Source organism: Podarcis muralis, chromosome 7, assembly GCF_964188315.1.
Source record: "Podarcis muralis chromosome 7, rPodMur119.hap1.1, whole genome shotgun sequence".
NCBI lineage: Eukaryota > Metazoa > Chordata > Lepidosauria > Squamata > Lacertidae > Podarcis > Podarcis muralis.
The window spans coordinates 90210920-90225787 of NC_135661.1; the positions used below are offsets into that span (position 1 = coordinate 90210920).

Consider the following 14868-nt stretch of genomic DNA (forward strand, 5'->3'; position numbering starts at 1 on the left):
ATGTAGCAAAACCTCTTATGTAGGATAAGGCTTCTCTACCCACGCCACGCCATGTAAAGCGGGGGTCACCAACCTAAGGCCCATGGGCTGGACGCAGCCCACAGAAGTCATTTGACCAGCCCATGAGCCGCCCCCAAACTGAGTTGCCCCCTTGCGTGCTGCGCTAAACCTGCACAGCGACTCGCTTCTGCGACGCCAGAAATCGCGCCTGCACACGCCCGAAAATGCAGGCACGTGTGGCCCAGCCCAGCTCGGCCCGGCCCACGGAGGGATCTCCGTGGGACCAATCCGGCCCAGGCAAGATAAACCTTGCTGACCCCTGATGTAAAGGACCAGAGCTGTCCATGTAAGGCATATTTGTTGTTTAGTTGTGTCCGACTCTTCGTGACCCCGTGGACCAGAGCACGCCAGGCACTCCTGTCTTCCACTGCTTCCCGCAGTTTGGTTAAACTCATGCTGGTAGCTTCAAGAACACTGTCCAACCATCTCGTCCTCTGTCGTCCCCTTCTCCTTGTGCCCTCCATCTTTCCCAACATCAGTGTCTTCTCCAGGGAGTCTTCTCTTCTCGTGAGGTGGCCAAAGTACTGGAGCCTCAGCTTCAGGATCTGTCCTTCCAGTGAGCACTCAGGGCTGATTTCCTTCAGAACGGAGAGGTTTGATCTTCTTGCAGTCCATGGGACTCTCCAGAGTCTCCTCCAGCACCAGAATTCAAAAGCATCCATTCTTCGGCGATCAGCCTTCTTGATGGTCCAGCTCTCACTTCCATACATCACTACTGGGAAAACCATAGCTTGAACTATACGGACCTTTGTTGGCAAGGTGATGTCTCTGCTTTTTAAGATGCTGTCTAGGTTTGTCATTGCTTTTCTCCCAACCTGTTGTCTTTGTCCATGGAGTTTTCTTGGCAGGGATACTGGAGTGGCTTGCCGGTTCCTCCTCCAGGTGGATCACGTTTGGTCAAAACTCTCCACTATGACCTGTCCATCTTGGGTGCCCTGCTCTGCATAGTTCATAGCTTCTCTGAATTATTCAAGCCCCTTCGCCACGGCAAGGCAGTGATCCATGAAGGCATATTTAGATGCTTTATATACAAACTTGCACTTGGTTTCTATAGTTAAACTCAACCCAGCTGGTGCACAAAAGGAGAATCTGGAGGTAGAGCGAGGGGAAATAAAAATGGGCACAAAACTAGGAGAGATGACAAAGAAAAAGTCCAAGTGTTACATAAAAGGTAAGTCTGAAGGTGCTAAAGAAGTGTCACAAATCCCATGAGTAAAGCACCAGAATATAAAATGGATATTCTACAGAGAAGAACAGATAACAAAAAGATTGAAAGCAGCAGGATGGAGGGAAGATGGAATTCATAGAGTACAAGAATGTTAAAGACATAAAAGCAACAGCTGGGTTAGTGCAAATAGGATAAAGAAGCTGGTGAAGATAGAGATGGGATGAAGAAAGGAAAGAGATGGTTGAAAGGACAGGTAGAATGAGCAAACCAACTGGAAGAATAAAGACTAGAATGAGAGATAGGGCAGAGGTCAGAGAGTCCAGATGAAAAATAGCCATGATCAAAATAAGAGTGATGTCCACAGAGAAAGGGCTGGGGTTTAGATTGTGAAGATACAAGCAGCAAGTTTTAGCAATCTGAGGAGTTGGAGGTCAAGAGGAATTAAATATACTCTGCTTAAGTGACTGACTATGAGGACGGATAGGGACACGGGTGGCTCTGTGGGTTAAACCACGCGACGGGGTGAGCTCCTGTTGCTCAGTCCCAGCTCCTGCCAACCTAGCAGTTCAAAAGCACGTCAAAGTGCAAGTAGATAAATAGGTACCGCTCCGGCGGGAAGGTAAATGCCGTTTCCGTGCGCTGCTCTGGTTCACCAGATGTGGCTTAGTCCTGCTGGCCACATGACCCGGAAGCTGTACACCGGCTCCCTCAGCCAATAAAGTGAGATGAGCGCTGCAACCCCAGAGTCGGCCACGACTGGACCTAATGGTCATGGGTCCTTTACCTTTTTGAGGATGGATAAAAATATTGTCAGTTGAAGTATGCAGAAGATCATGAATGCAGAAGAAGAAACTGGAGACTTAGTTTTATCAGCTTCAAGAAAATTTTCTTACAGTCATGAAGGAATGGCAAAAGACAACTGATGACTGAATAAGCACTGCTGAAATAGGTTTGGCTAAGTACAGTGGTGCCTCGCAAGACGAAATTAATCCGTTCCACGAGTCTCTTCGTCTTGTGGTTTTTTCGTCTTGCGAAGCACGGCTATTAGCGGCTTAGCAGCTATTAACGGCTTAGCGGCTTTAAGAAAAAGGAAACAAACTCGCAAGAACTCGCAAGACGTTTCGTCTTGCGAAGCAAGCCCATAGGGAAATTCGTCTTGCGGAACGACTCAAAAAACGGAAAACCCTTTCGTCTAGCGAGTTTTTCGTCTTGTGAGGCATTCGTCTTGCGGGGCACCACTGTACTGCTGGAACAGTTTTGAACACCACAAGCAGTGGAATAAGGTAAGAGGCAAAGACTGAAGGCATGGCCAGAATGATCCCAGTATAGGTAAGGCTTTTGGCAATGTCCCCTATGATAGTCTTGCAGAGAAGCTGATATAATGTGAGATGGACAGCCCAAATGTGAGGTAGCTGTTAGGTGGGTTTGTAGCTGGTTGACCGAACCTAAAGAGTGCTTACTAATGGTTCCTTATCATCCAGGGGGGAAAGTGAAAAGTAGGGTGCTGTGTTATGTTCCAGGCCCGTTCAATGTCTTTATAAACGACTTGGACAAAGGAATTGAGGGGATGCTCGTCAAATTTGCAGACGGCACCATACTGGGAAGGGTAACCAATGCAACGGAAGACAGAATCGGGATTCAATATGACCTTAACAAATTGGAAAACTGGGTCCAGACTAACAAAATGAATTTCAATAGGGACTAAAGGAAGGTTATAAAGCTAGGCAGGAAGACCCAGCTGCACAAATATAAGATGGGAGACACCTGGCTTGCCAGTAATACATGTGAAAAGGATCTGGGGCAGTGGTTCTCAACCTGTGGGCCCCCAGATGTTGTTGGACCAACTCCCATCATCCCTGAGCCTCTGGCCTTGCTAGCTAGGGGTGATGGGAGTTGTAGTTCAACAACATCTGGAGACCCACAGGTTGAGAAAAGCTGATCTAGGGGTCCTAGCAGACCACAAGCTTAACATGAGTCAAGAGTGTGATGCAGCAGCAAAAAACGTGAATGCTATTCTAGGTTGCATCAACAGAAGTATAGTGTCCCAATCAAGGGAAGTAATAGTACTGCTCTATTTTGCCTTGGTCAGACCACACCTGGAGTACTGTGTCCAGTTCTGGGTGCCACAATTTAAGAAAGATTGACAAGCTGGAACGTGTGCAGAGCAGGGCGAGCAAGATGATCAAGGGTCTGGAAGCCAAGCCTTATGAAGAAAGGTTGAGGGAGTTGGGTGTGTTTATCTTGGAAAAGAGGAGATATGACAGCCACCTCTAAATATCTTAAGGGCTGTCATGTGGAAGATGAAGCAAGCTTGTTTTCTCCTGCTCTGAAGGGTAGGACCTGAGCCAATGGCTTCAAGTTACAAGAAAGAAGATTCCAACTAAACGTCAGGAAGGACTTTCTGACAGTAAGAGCTGATGGACAATGGAATGACCTCCTTCGGAAGGTGGTGGACTCTCTTTCCTTGAAAGTTTAAAAGCAGAGGTTGGATGGTCACCTGTCATGGATGCTTTAGCTGTGATTCCTCCATTGCAGGGAACTGCACTAGATGACTGGTACCGTCCAACTCTACAGTTCTGATTCTGGAGGGACTGGGCACTTACCTAGAATGTCAGCATTGAAAAAACAAACATAAGTATTAAGTGTGCATGTTACAAGAGGCGTAAACATAATAGGGCCTGCTGCTCACCTACCTTCTGTGAGGCAGGACATTTATGAAGCTATGCATGTTTGCTTAGAAGAAAGTCCAACTAAATTCCATGAGATGTGCCCCAATTAAGTACGCATATAATTACATTTGCATCCTTAAAACTTCCAAATCCAGTCGCTCTCTTCTGATTGTCCAGGGCACATCATTTCCTGCCTCCCCCCCCCCCCAGAAAACTCTTGGACCCGGGTGGCCTTGACCTCCTATCAATCATGTGGTTGGTTGCAATGACTGTAGACCCAAAGTGCTGAGTCTGGAGGGTTGAAGGTTTACTTTGCTTGTTTAATACCTTCATGGTTGTCTCCAATACTCAAAGGATCCAGCTTAGTCTTCCCCAGAGACGCATCTCTTGTCCCTGGCAGTATGTACCAGAAGGTGAAGATGCGCCCTGTGCTTTCAGATGTCAATAATGGTCCCCAGTATTGCTGCATGTAGCCAATTCTACTTTTTAAAACCCAAAACTTTATTCTAGCAACCTGATGATCCTGTTCATGAAAGACTTACTTCACTCATATTAGGGCTAATAACTGTGCTTGTAACTTCAGTCCTTTTCTATCCATGCTGAGCAATATATTTTGTTGACAGTAGACTACCTAGAGAAGAAGTCAGTTGGCCATGTTCCCTTCCCAGGTGGCCAGTTAGTGGGGACAGATTTGCTGAAAGCGTTGTCTGAGGGAGCAGGGGCGCAAGCAAAGGAGGTTTGCTTCTCTTTCTGGTACTTTCAACTCCATTCCTATTGGCTTTCCAAAGACGACAGCTCAGGGAGACAAATGCAAAGATGAAATGGAAATGCAGTGGTGAGAAATAGAGGCTCCCTCCTCTTTTCTCGGTCTCTTGCTATCCCCTTGAGCCTTTCCGGTAGCATGGAGGGAGAAAGGTGTAGCAAGTGAGAGATGTCAGGTTTGGCTCAAAAGCCTACCAGTCGTTGACTTTTAGGCTATGCATAATTAGTATGGTGTATGTTTCAATATAATATAAAGAAATGGATTGGAAGGTACTTTAACATGTGCTAGCTTCTCAGTGTTAGTAATGCAAGATTTTTGGATGATCTCTCTACTTACCACTCACCTAATTGTGTTTCTCCCATTTCATGCTTGTCTCCATGTGAATATGTGCTAATGTGTTACATTGAGTAGCACAATAGTTCAAAATACAACCTGATTTAAAATTCCATTTTGCAAAGTAGCTCTCTGATCAGAGAAGCTTCAACTTTCTCAATTTGTTCAGTCTCAGTATTGGTGAAAATAATTTGTCTTAGATAATAGACAGCAGGACAGTCAGGCTCTCTGGAGACCATTCTACCATTTTTGTTGTTGTTGTTTAGTCGTGTCCGCCTCTTCGTGACCCCCTGGACCAGAGCACGCCAGGCCCTCCTGTCTTCCACTGCCTCCCACAGTTTAGTCAAACTCATGCTAGTAGCTTTGAGAACACTGTCCAACCATCTTGTCCTCTGTCATCCCCTTCTTCTTGCGCCCTCCATCTTCCCAGCATCAGGGTCTTTTCCAGGGAGTCTTCTCTTCTCCTGAGGTGGCCAAAGTCTTGGAGCCTCAGCTTCAGGATCTGTCCTTCCAGTGAGCACTCAGGGCTGATTTCCTTCAGAACGGAGAGGTTGGATCTTCTTGCAGTCCATGGGACTCTCAAGAGTCTCCTCCAGCACCAGAATTCAGAAGCATCCATTCTCTGGCGATCAGCCTTCTTTATGGTCCAGCTCTCACTTCCATACATCACGACTGGGAAAACCATAGCTTGAACTATACGGACCTTTGTTGGCAAGGTGATGTTTAAAACAGGTCTCAAGACCTTCCATGACCCCAGTTAATTTTATGGGAGGAAACTGATTCTGTATTATCCTCATGGCTGTCTTGTAGCTCTGTTTGACACTCTTCCTGTGTTCAAACCATTTTAAAGTGAAGATCTTCTAGACTGGAGTGGACTAGGGTGGTTACATGTAGTCAGAAACAGGTTATATTTATAAAGCCTTTGGTTTGCACAGTGTGATGTGCCTTGAGATAATGGTCTCCAAGACTTGCCCTTGGTGTGTTAAATACCAGTACTCTGCCTTTTAACGTGGTGGTGATCAGAGTGCCCCTGGTCATGTGCAGAATGCTTCTCCCATTGCTGCTGAATATAATTTCAAGGAGCATCTTCCCCCAGCACATCAGGGATGGTGAGAGTGAGGAGGCCTCAGAGGTAGAGCAGTCATCTGAGAAGGATTTTTACCTCCTCCCCCCGGAAGTAATTCCTTTTGAAAAAGTTAAGGGAGCTATTGCCAGTCAGTGCTGATGCTGGTGTTTGGGATTGCCTGTTGCCTTGGCATAAGACAGGGCCCACAAGAGCAAAACACAAATGGAAAAGACAATTGAAAAGGCTGAGAAGTCCTGCCCACCTCTCTCTAACTGTATGGAGTGCCAGTGGTGAGTATCCAGGGCTCTGCACCAGCTTAGAAGACTGCTCTTCTCCAGCACATGCTCATCTCTGAGCTGCCGAAAGGAATCAAACTGGTCCATGAGATGCAGAGCTGACCCCGAATCTCTCACTGTCAATGCCCTTGTGCAGAGATGCTTTTCTAGGCTCTACTTTAGACTCACCCTTTTAAACTTAAGGGCTTTTTATGAAATTTTAAAGAGACATGTCATTGGATGAGTGGCACTAGCTGTATTGTAGTAGCACTGTGACCCAGTCTTGTGCCAATTTGCCTGATGGTCACAATCTGTGCACCTAAGGCAGTGGTGGCAAACCTTTTAGAGACCAAGTGCCCAAACTGCAACCCCAAACCCACTTATTTATCGCAAAGTTCCAACACAGCAATTTAACCTGAATACTGAGAGGGACACGGGTGGCGCTGTGGGTTAAACCGTTGGTAGTTCAAATCCCCGTGACGGGGTGAGCTCCCGTTGCTTGGTCCCTGCTTCTGCCAACCTAGCAGTTCGAAAGCACACCAGTGCAAGTAGATAAATAGGTACCGCTCCGGCAGGAAGGTAAACAACGTTTCCGTGTGCTGCTCTGGTTCGCCAGCAGCGGCTTAGTCATGCTGGCCACATGACCCGGAAAAACTGTCTGCGGACAAACGTCAGCTCCCTCAACCAATAAAGCGAGATGCGCGCCGCAACCCCAGAGTCAGTCACGACTGGACCTAATGGTCAGGGGTCCCTTTACCTTTACTGAGATTTTAGTTTAGAAAAAACAACTCATATATTAGCATCTTTTGTCGTAAAAGAAAAAAAGCAGCAACAGAGCTTTCAGTGATACAAACAACTTTTTATTGAAAGGTAAAAGTTTGCATTAAGACAAAGTAAGGAAAGTAATCCCAAGTGCTTTCATTGACTTAAAATTATTTGGCAGAGAATTCCACACTTTAAGGATTCCCCACTTTTAAGCTCCAGCCCGAGCAAGCAAGCATTCTTGGCATGGCCCTCTGAGCGCGTGCAGAGCGGTGCCCTCCCATCACACTGCCATTTCCTGAAAGGGCCCAAGGGCTGTCCCAAATGCTAGCCCCGCTCCCTCGCCCAGCCCTGACCAGCCCTTATGTAGGGTGTGTGAAGCCTCAACCTCCCAGCAGGAGGAGGAGGAAGGCGGCTGCTCGGAACTCAGGGCAGCCCACCAATGTGGCAGCGTGCCTCTGAACTCGTGCAGAGCGGTACACCCTCCCCATCCACAGTGGAGGCTCCCCGAGGGAAAACGCGCACCCTGGAGGTTGTGGCTCCATTTTGCACCCCTCGATGCCCCATCTTAGGTGCGTCTACTCGGACACAAGTCCCAGGATCCATGCCCAGCCTCTAAAAACAACATCACACCTGCATCACATATCCGAATGAGACCAATGCCTCACCCAGCCCTTCCCTCTGCCCCTCCCTGGCCACAAGGCCGCCTTCTCAGTCTGGGCATCCCGTGCAGAGCAACTGAGCAAAAGGAGCCCTAAAGGCACTGCAGCAGACAGGCCAGTTTGGGGATTTCGGCTCTTTACAGTCCTGCTTGCGCAGCCCCCGAAACTGAGGGCCCGCCAAAATCATTGCCAATGCTATTTCGCAATCCGCTTGCACAAAATACTAATTGCCACAATATGCTCCAGAAGCCTCCACGCAATTGGGTGCAATGAACTCAGGCCAAAAATAGCTGAGACCCCCGTTTTGGAGAGAGTCGGCGCCCTGATGGACATCGCATCTCGCTCCTGCCGCGCAGTTTTCTATGCCGAACCGCTACGCACATGGTGCTCTGGCTGCCCAAGTTGAGCTGAGGACTCGACGCGCCACCTTCGCCTTCTGCCAGCTCTGTGCTGGGGTGACGGCGCGCGTGCCCACAGAGGGGGCTCTGAGTGCCCCCTCTGGCAAGCATGCCATAGGTTCGCCACCACTCACCTAGAGTAACTTGCAATATGAGGTCAGATCTATAAACTGCTACATATGAAGGTAACCTGTATTGAACTTTTGTTTAGGTCTAAAGACCTATGACCTTTAGGTTTTCTAAGCCAAGAGCATTCATCGTTAAGCCTTGCAAGAACTGAAATGCTTTGACCAAATAAAGTCTAACGAAAGCAAGGCTCCTCTGCAAGTAAAATGAAGTGAAAGATTAGTTATAAGTCCAAGGTGTCTTTCATTCCTTCTATCCTTGAAAGTGCTTTAGCTGGGATAGGGCTAGCCAACATCGAGCTGTCCAGATATTGTTGTTGTTTAGTTGTGTCCAACTCTTTGTGACCCCATGGACCAGAGCACGCCAGGCACTCCTGTCTTCCACTGCCTCCCACAGTTTGGTCAAACTCATGCTGGTCGCTTTGAGAACACTGTCCCACCATCTCGTCCTCTGTCGTCCCCTTCTCCTTGTTCCCTCCATCTTTCCCAACATCAGGGTCTTTTCCAGGGAGTCTTCTCTTCTCATGAGGTGGCCAAAGTCTTGGAGCCTCAGCTTCAGGATCTGTCCTTCCAGTGAGCACTCGGGGCTGATTTCCTTCAGAATGGATAGGTTGGATCTTCTTGCAGTCCATGGGACTCTCAAGAGTCTCCTCCAGCACCAGAATTCAAAAGCATCCATTCTTCGGCGATCAGCCTTCTTGATGGTCCAGCTCTCACTTCCATACATCACTACTGATGTAGTCCAGATATTATGAGACTCCAACTCCCATCAGCTGCAGCCATCATGGCCAATGATCAAGGACAGTGGCATAGTGTGGGTTGCTGGTGCCTGAGGTGGGCAAGCTGCTGATGCCACTAGAGCATTCCCCACTGGAGCAAAGCTGTGCCATGCTGCACTGCCTGCCTGCCCACGCAGGGGGGAGTCCAGCCGGCTGACATGACCCTTGGCAGATAACCCCCCCCACACACACACACCAGCAGAGAGGAGTGCTGGGCCACGCTGTGCTGGGGTTGCCCCTTGCCTGCCTCCCTCTGCCCGCGCCTGCTCACTGTGGGCCTTGGCTGCTCTGCTGCCTTCGCTAGGGCGGGGATCCCTATGGAAGCTGGCGCCTGTCAGGGGGGCCTGGTTGCCTTGCCCCCCCCCCCAGTCTCCTATGCTACACATTGATCAAGGATGGTGGGAACTAGGGCACAACAACATCTGGAAGGCACCTCTGGGTTGGCAACCCTTGAGCTAGAGCATTTACAATGTTAAGTACGCTTTTCTGGAGCTGAACAGATGGGACCAAGCCCAAATAATGTTCAGTTGGTTCTGCTTGGAGCTTAAATGTAAGAATGTGATCAAAATGTAAACCCTATTTGAAACACATGACAGGTATGTGTTTTGTATTGATTATATGTGAGATGAACAACTGCAGTGGATTAGGGGTCTGAACACAGTGGGACATGAGCCACTGGGAATATATCCTGTGCAAACTCTAATGAAACACACACAATTTTTAAAATTGTCTTTTTATCCAATTTTTAAGATTAGTACAGTGGTTCCTCGGTTTAAGAACAGTCCTGTTTAAGAACGATTCGGTTTACGAACTCCGCAAAACCAGAAGTAGTGTCCCGGTTTGAGAACTTTACCTCGGTCTAAGAACAGAATCCGAACGGTGGAAGGGCACTGGTGGTGGGAGGCCTCATTAGGGAAAGTGCACCTTGGTTTAAGAACGGTTTCCGTTTAAGAACGGACTTCCGGAAAGGATTAGGTTTGTAAACCGAGGTACCACTGTATTGTCTGTCTCCTGAAAACCTGAGTTGGGCCCTGTTCTCAGACTTATAAACTAAGAGACAAAAACGCACGTGGAAAAGAGTCAAGAGGAAAGGTAACCGTAAAGCAAGCATTTAAATCTAGCTGGGACTGGGTCAATCTCCCATTTCCGATGGTCTTACACAGGAGACAACCTCAGTGGATTGTGCCTCAGCCTCTTTCATCCTGGGCAAAAAGGCCTAATCACTCGGCTGTCTGTCCTTTTTTTGCAGGACTTGGAGAATGACTACAAATGCACCTGCCCCCAAGGTTTCTACGGCAAGAACTGCGAAGTCAGTGCTATGACCTGCGCCGATGGGCCTTGTTTCAATGGCGGGACCTGTGTGGAGAAACGGATTGGCGGCTACACTTGCCACTGCCCAGTGAATTACCACGGTTCCAACTGTGAGAAGAAGATAGACCGGTGCAGTAATAACCCGTGTTTGAACAGTAAGTGTTCCTTTCCTCTCCGCAGTATTTCATTGCACTAATTATGGGGATCCTAATTTGGATTTTGAGTATCACAAATGCAGTAGGGGGGTTTTGTGCATATACTTTTAAGAGGTGAACTGTAATCTTGCTGTGTCTTAAGCAAGGCTTCCTTTATCTAGCACAGAAGACTACAGCAGTTGTAAGGTTTTAAAGAATGTCCAGTAATCTAGGTTCCACAAAGCTTTGCAGGGTACTTTAGGAGGGGCGTGTAATGGCAAATTACTTTATATTTATGTAGACATTTCCCATAGTAAAGGTAAAGGGATCCCTGACCATTAGGTCCAGTTGTGGCCGACTCTGGGGTTGCGGTGCTCATCTCGCTTTACTGGCCGAGGGAGCCCAGCATACAGCTTCTGGGTCATGTGGCCAGCAGGACTGAGCCGCTTCTGGCGAACCAGAGCAGCACATGGAAACGCCGTTTACCTTCCCGCCAGAGCGATACCTATTTATCTACTTGCACTTTGACATGCTTTCGAACTGCTAGGTTGGCAGGAGCAGGGACCGAGCAAGGGGAGCTCACCCCGTCGCGGGGATTTGAACCGCCGACCTTCTGATCGGCAAGCCCTAGGCTCTGTGGTTTAGACCACAGCATCACCTGCGTCCCTAGGCTCCTTAGGAAGGGTTAAAGTTTGCTTGCATTCTCCCTGCCAAATGCTGTTGGATGATGGCTCCAGTCAGCCCAGTCAATATGGCCAATGTTCAGGTCTGATGGGAGTTGTAGTCCAACTATGTCTGGCGTGTACCACCCTTGGCTACCCCTGATCTGCACTATGCCTCTTGATCTCCTCCTTCCCAGTAAATGAGCAGTGACGTTTTCCCCAGGGACAGAGTGAGCATGTGCCAGGGGACCCTAATACATCCTGCAGTATAGCTGCTAGTTGTGCAGGGATCTCAGAGGCTTCCTTTCTTACCCAGAAACACAGACTTAGTCCTGAACTCTGACAAAGGGAGGAGGGCAGAGTGTCAATGTTAATTAAAACTCCCATGCGAAGGCAACAACAGAATATTCAGTTCCAACATGGTGAATTTCACTGGGAGGAAACTGACTTTGCTGATGTGTATAGTACTGCTTGCATAGCATCCCAAAAGACTGACTAGTGCATGCTAGTAACATTCATACCACACATTGTGAATAATAATAATAATAATAATAATAATAATAATAATAATAATAATAATATATTATTTATACCCCGCCCATCTGGCTGGGTTTCCCCAGCCACTCTGGGCGGCTTCCAACAGAATATTAAAATACAATAACCTATTAAACATCTTCCCTAAACAGGGCTGCCTTCAGATGTCTTCTAAATGTCAGGTAGTTGTTCTTCTCTTTGACATCTGGTGGGAGGGCGTCCCACAGGGCGGGCGCCACCACCAAGAAGGCCCTCTGCAGCCTGGTTCCCTGCAACCTCACTTCTTGCAGGGAGGGAACCGCCAGAAGGCCCTCGGAGCTGGACCTCAGTGTCCGGGTAGAACGATGGGGGTGGAGACACTCCTTCAGGTATACTGGACTGAGGCCGTTTAGGGCTTTCAAGGTCAGCACCAACACTTTGAATTGTGCTTGGAAATGTCCTGGGAGCCAGTGTAGGTCTTTCAAGACCGGTGTTATATGGTCTCGGCGGCATAACATCCATGACAGCAGTGACTGTATTACAGGGACCAACCCAAGGCTCTGAGTTGCCACACCCAAATCTAGACTTGGAAGATTTATTCTGCAGCCAAGTGCCTTGAGGTTGGTTGTTAGAGCTGGAGCTTTGAGCAGAAAGTTGGAGCTGGGAGTCCAGTGAGCAGATGATGCTGCTTGGTTGAATTCTCTATTGAAACTCTATATCAGGCCTTATACCAGGGGTCTTCAAACTATGGGCTGCGGGCCGGATCCAGCCCACTAGGCTCGTAAATCCGGCCCACAGACCCTGCTACCCGCTCAGTCAGTCCTTGTGCGCTGAGGTAAACCTGGCGTGGCATGGCGTTTCCTTGAAAAGAAGCCGCAGGTGCCTCGCCACACAGGGGTGGGACTGGGTGGGCAGCGGCGCTTCTGCGGCTCCTGGAAGCTCCTGCAGCCATTCGGAAGCCGTGGACACCTCACCGCACGGGGGCGAGGGGACTGACTGAGTGGGCGGCCTTGCTGGTGAGCGGGCTTGGTGGGCACAGCCGCAGAAGGGGCTACGCAGTGGTGGGGGCAGCGGAGAGGCGGGCGTACAGCGGTTGTTGTTGTTTAGTTGTTTAGTTGTGTCCGCCTCTTCGTGACCCCCTGGACCAGAGCACGCCAGGCCCTCCTGTCTTCCACTGCCTCCCTCATGCTGGTAGCTTCGGGAACACTGTCCCACCATCTCGTCCTCTGTCGTCCCCTTCTCCTTGCGCCCTCCATCTTTCCCAGCATCAGGGTCTTTTCCAGGGAGTCTTCTCTTCTCATGAGGTGGCCAAAGTATTGGAGCCTCAGCTTCAGGATCTGTCCTTCCAGTGAGCACTCAGGGATGATTTCCTTCAGAATGGAGAGGTTTGAGCGGTAGTGTCAACCTAGTTGGCGAAGTGCACGCAGGATCACTCGCCAGCCGCATCCCTCCGGGCAACTTTGCTCTCCCAATCGCCTCCTCTCTGGCACGCGCTCTTCGGCTCCCAATGCCCTTCGAGTTGGTGCAGGTCGGGGGCTGCGGTTGTCCCGAGAAAGTGCACGAGAGGAGGCTACTTTTGCAAGAGGCCATAGTGAGTCGTGGGGATGGGCAGCCCATGGGCAGGCCGTGCTGTGGGGATCGGGGGTAGGGAGATGTGGGCAGGCTGGCGCATGGGGATTTGGGGTTGGAGGGCAGGCATGCTAGCTGGGTGGTGGTGGATAGGGGTTAGGGAGACACACAGCAAGTTGGATAGGATAGATAAAACTTTATTTGCATTAGCCAATGGCCATAGCAACAGTAAAACATTACAGTATACGCAGAAAAGGGAATTTGATATAAGAGCACAATTTAAAGTCCTGAATCAGCCGTCAGTTAGTGGCCCTTATTCTGATTGCCCCTGCTATGAACCCAGCAACCTTTGCTGTTATCTGCTCATTTTGATCTGATAGAAGAAAGGAGATTGTGGCAGTGGCTGAGCGCCCTGGGATGGTTAGTACGAGTGGGGTGATGATCTCGTTCCCCAGGTCTTTGTAGAGAGCGCAAGACAGGCGGACGTGTGCCGCTGTTTTGGTGCTACCATCTCCACAGGGGCAAAGACGTTTCTCAGGCGGGATCTTTTGGAATTGACCCTCCAGTACCGCAGATGGCAAAACCTCCAGTCTTGAAAGTGTGAAAACACGTCTGTATTTTGGGATAACAAGTTTGTGCAGATACGGGGCCAGAGAATCAAAATGGAGAGGTGGAAAATGAGCAGCAAGTTGGGTTGTGAGGTGGGGCTTAAGGAGACACGGGTGCAGGTTGGGTCATGGGGATCTGGGTTAGGGAAGCACATTCATAGGCTGGGTCGTGGTGAAGGGGGTTAGGGAGCCGTGTATAAGCTGGGTTGTGGGAAGGGGGCATGGAAGGCCTGCATGTAGACTGTGCCATGGGGGTGAGGGTGATCCATGTATAGGCTGGGTTGGAGGGACGAGCATTAGCGATATTGACCATCTCTTTGGCCAAAAGCAGGCCCATACTTCCCACTGAAATACTTGTAAGTTTATTAAAATTGTTCTTCATTATAAATACTTATTGTTTTTCCTGCTTTTTGTGCACGACAAATAAATTACCATATTTGTCACTCCATAAGACGCACCTAGTTTCTAGAGGAGGAAAACAAGGGAAAAAATATTCTGGACGAAACAGTGGGTGTATGATTTTTGTGGTTCATACTGTGGCCACAGACATGTGATTTGACGGTGAGTTTGGGGTATTCCAATGCAAAAATCCTGAGAATCCATGTGGAACCCTTCTTTGTAACCACATTTTTGCGCCATTCCGGCTCCACGAAACAGCAGATATGTGGAGTTTTTGGTGCAGGCTGTAGCCATGGACATGCTATGTGATCTGGTGGTGAATTTGGGGTGACCCAATGCAAAAATCCTGAGGATCCATGGGCTTTTACTTCCCCCCTCCCAGGCAGCCTCCTTTATTGCTAGCGTCCCTTATCTCCTTACTGATCACTTGCCGATCAGCTGCTCAGCAATCTGCTCAGGACAATCTGCTTTTCTCCCCTGGGCAATTCGGCTCCAGGGACCACGCATTCACTCCATAAGACACACAGACATTTCCCCTTACTATTTAGGAGGAAAAAAGCGTGTCTTGTGGAGCGAAAAATACGGTATGCGCAGTGTGCATAGGAATTCGTT

General features: G+C 48.9%; 1 protein-coding gene across 1 annotated transcript in view; it reads left to right on the forward strand.

Annotated features, from left to right (window-relative positions):
• Window positions 1–14868, forward strand: part of DLL3 (delta like canonical Notch ligand 3) — a 160726-nt gene that overhangs the window by 51699 nt on the left and 94159 nt on the right. The window contains exon 6 of the mRNA XM_028741844.2: window positions 10310–10526. Within this exon, the coding sequence (XP_028597677.2) occupies window positions 10310–10526 (217 nt within the window). The remainder of the gene's footprint in view (window positions 1–10309; window positions 10527–14868) is intronic.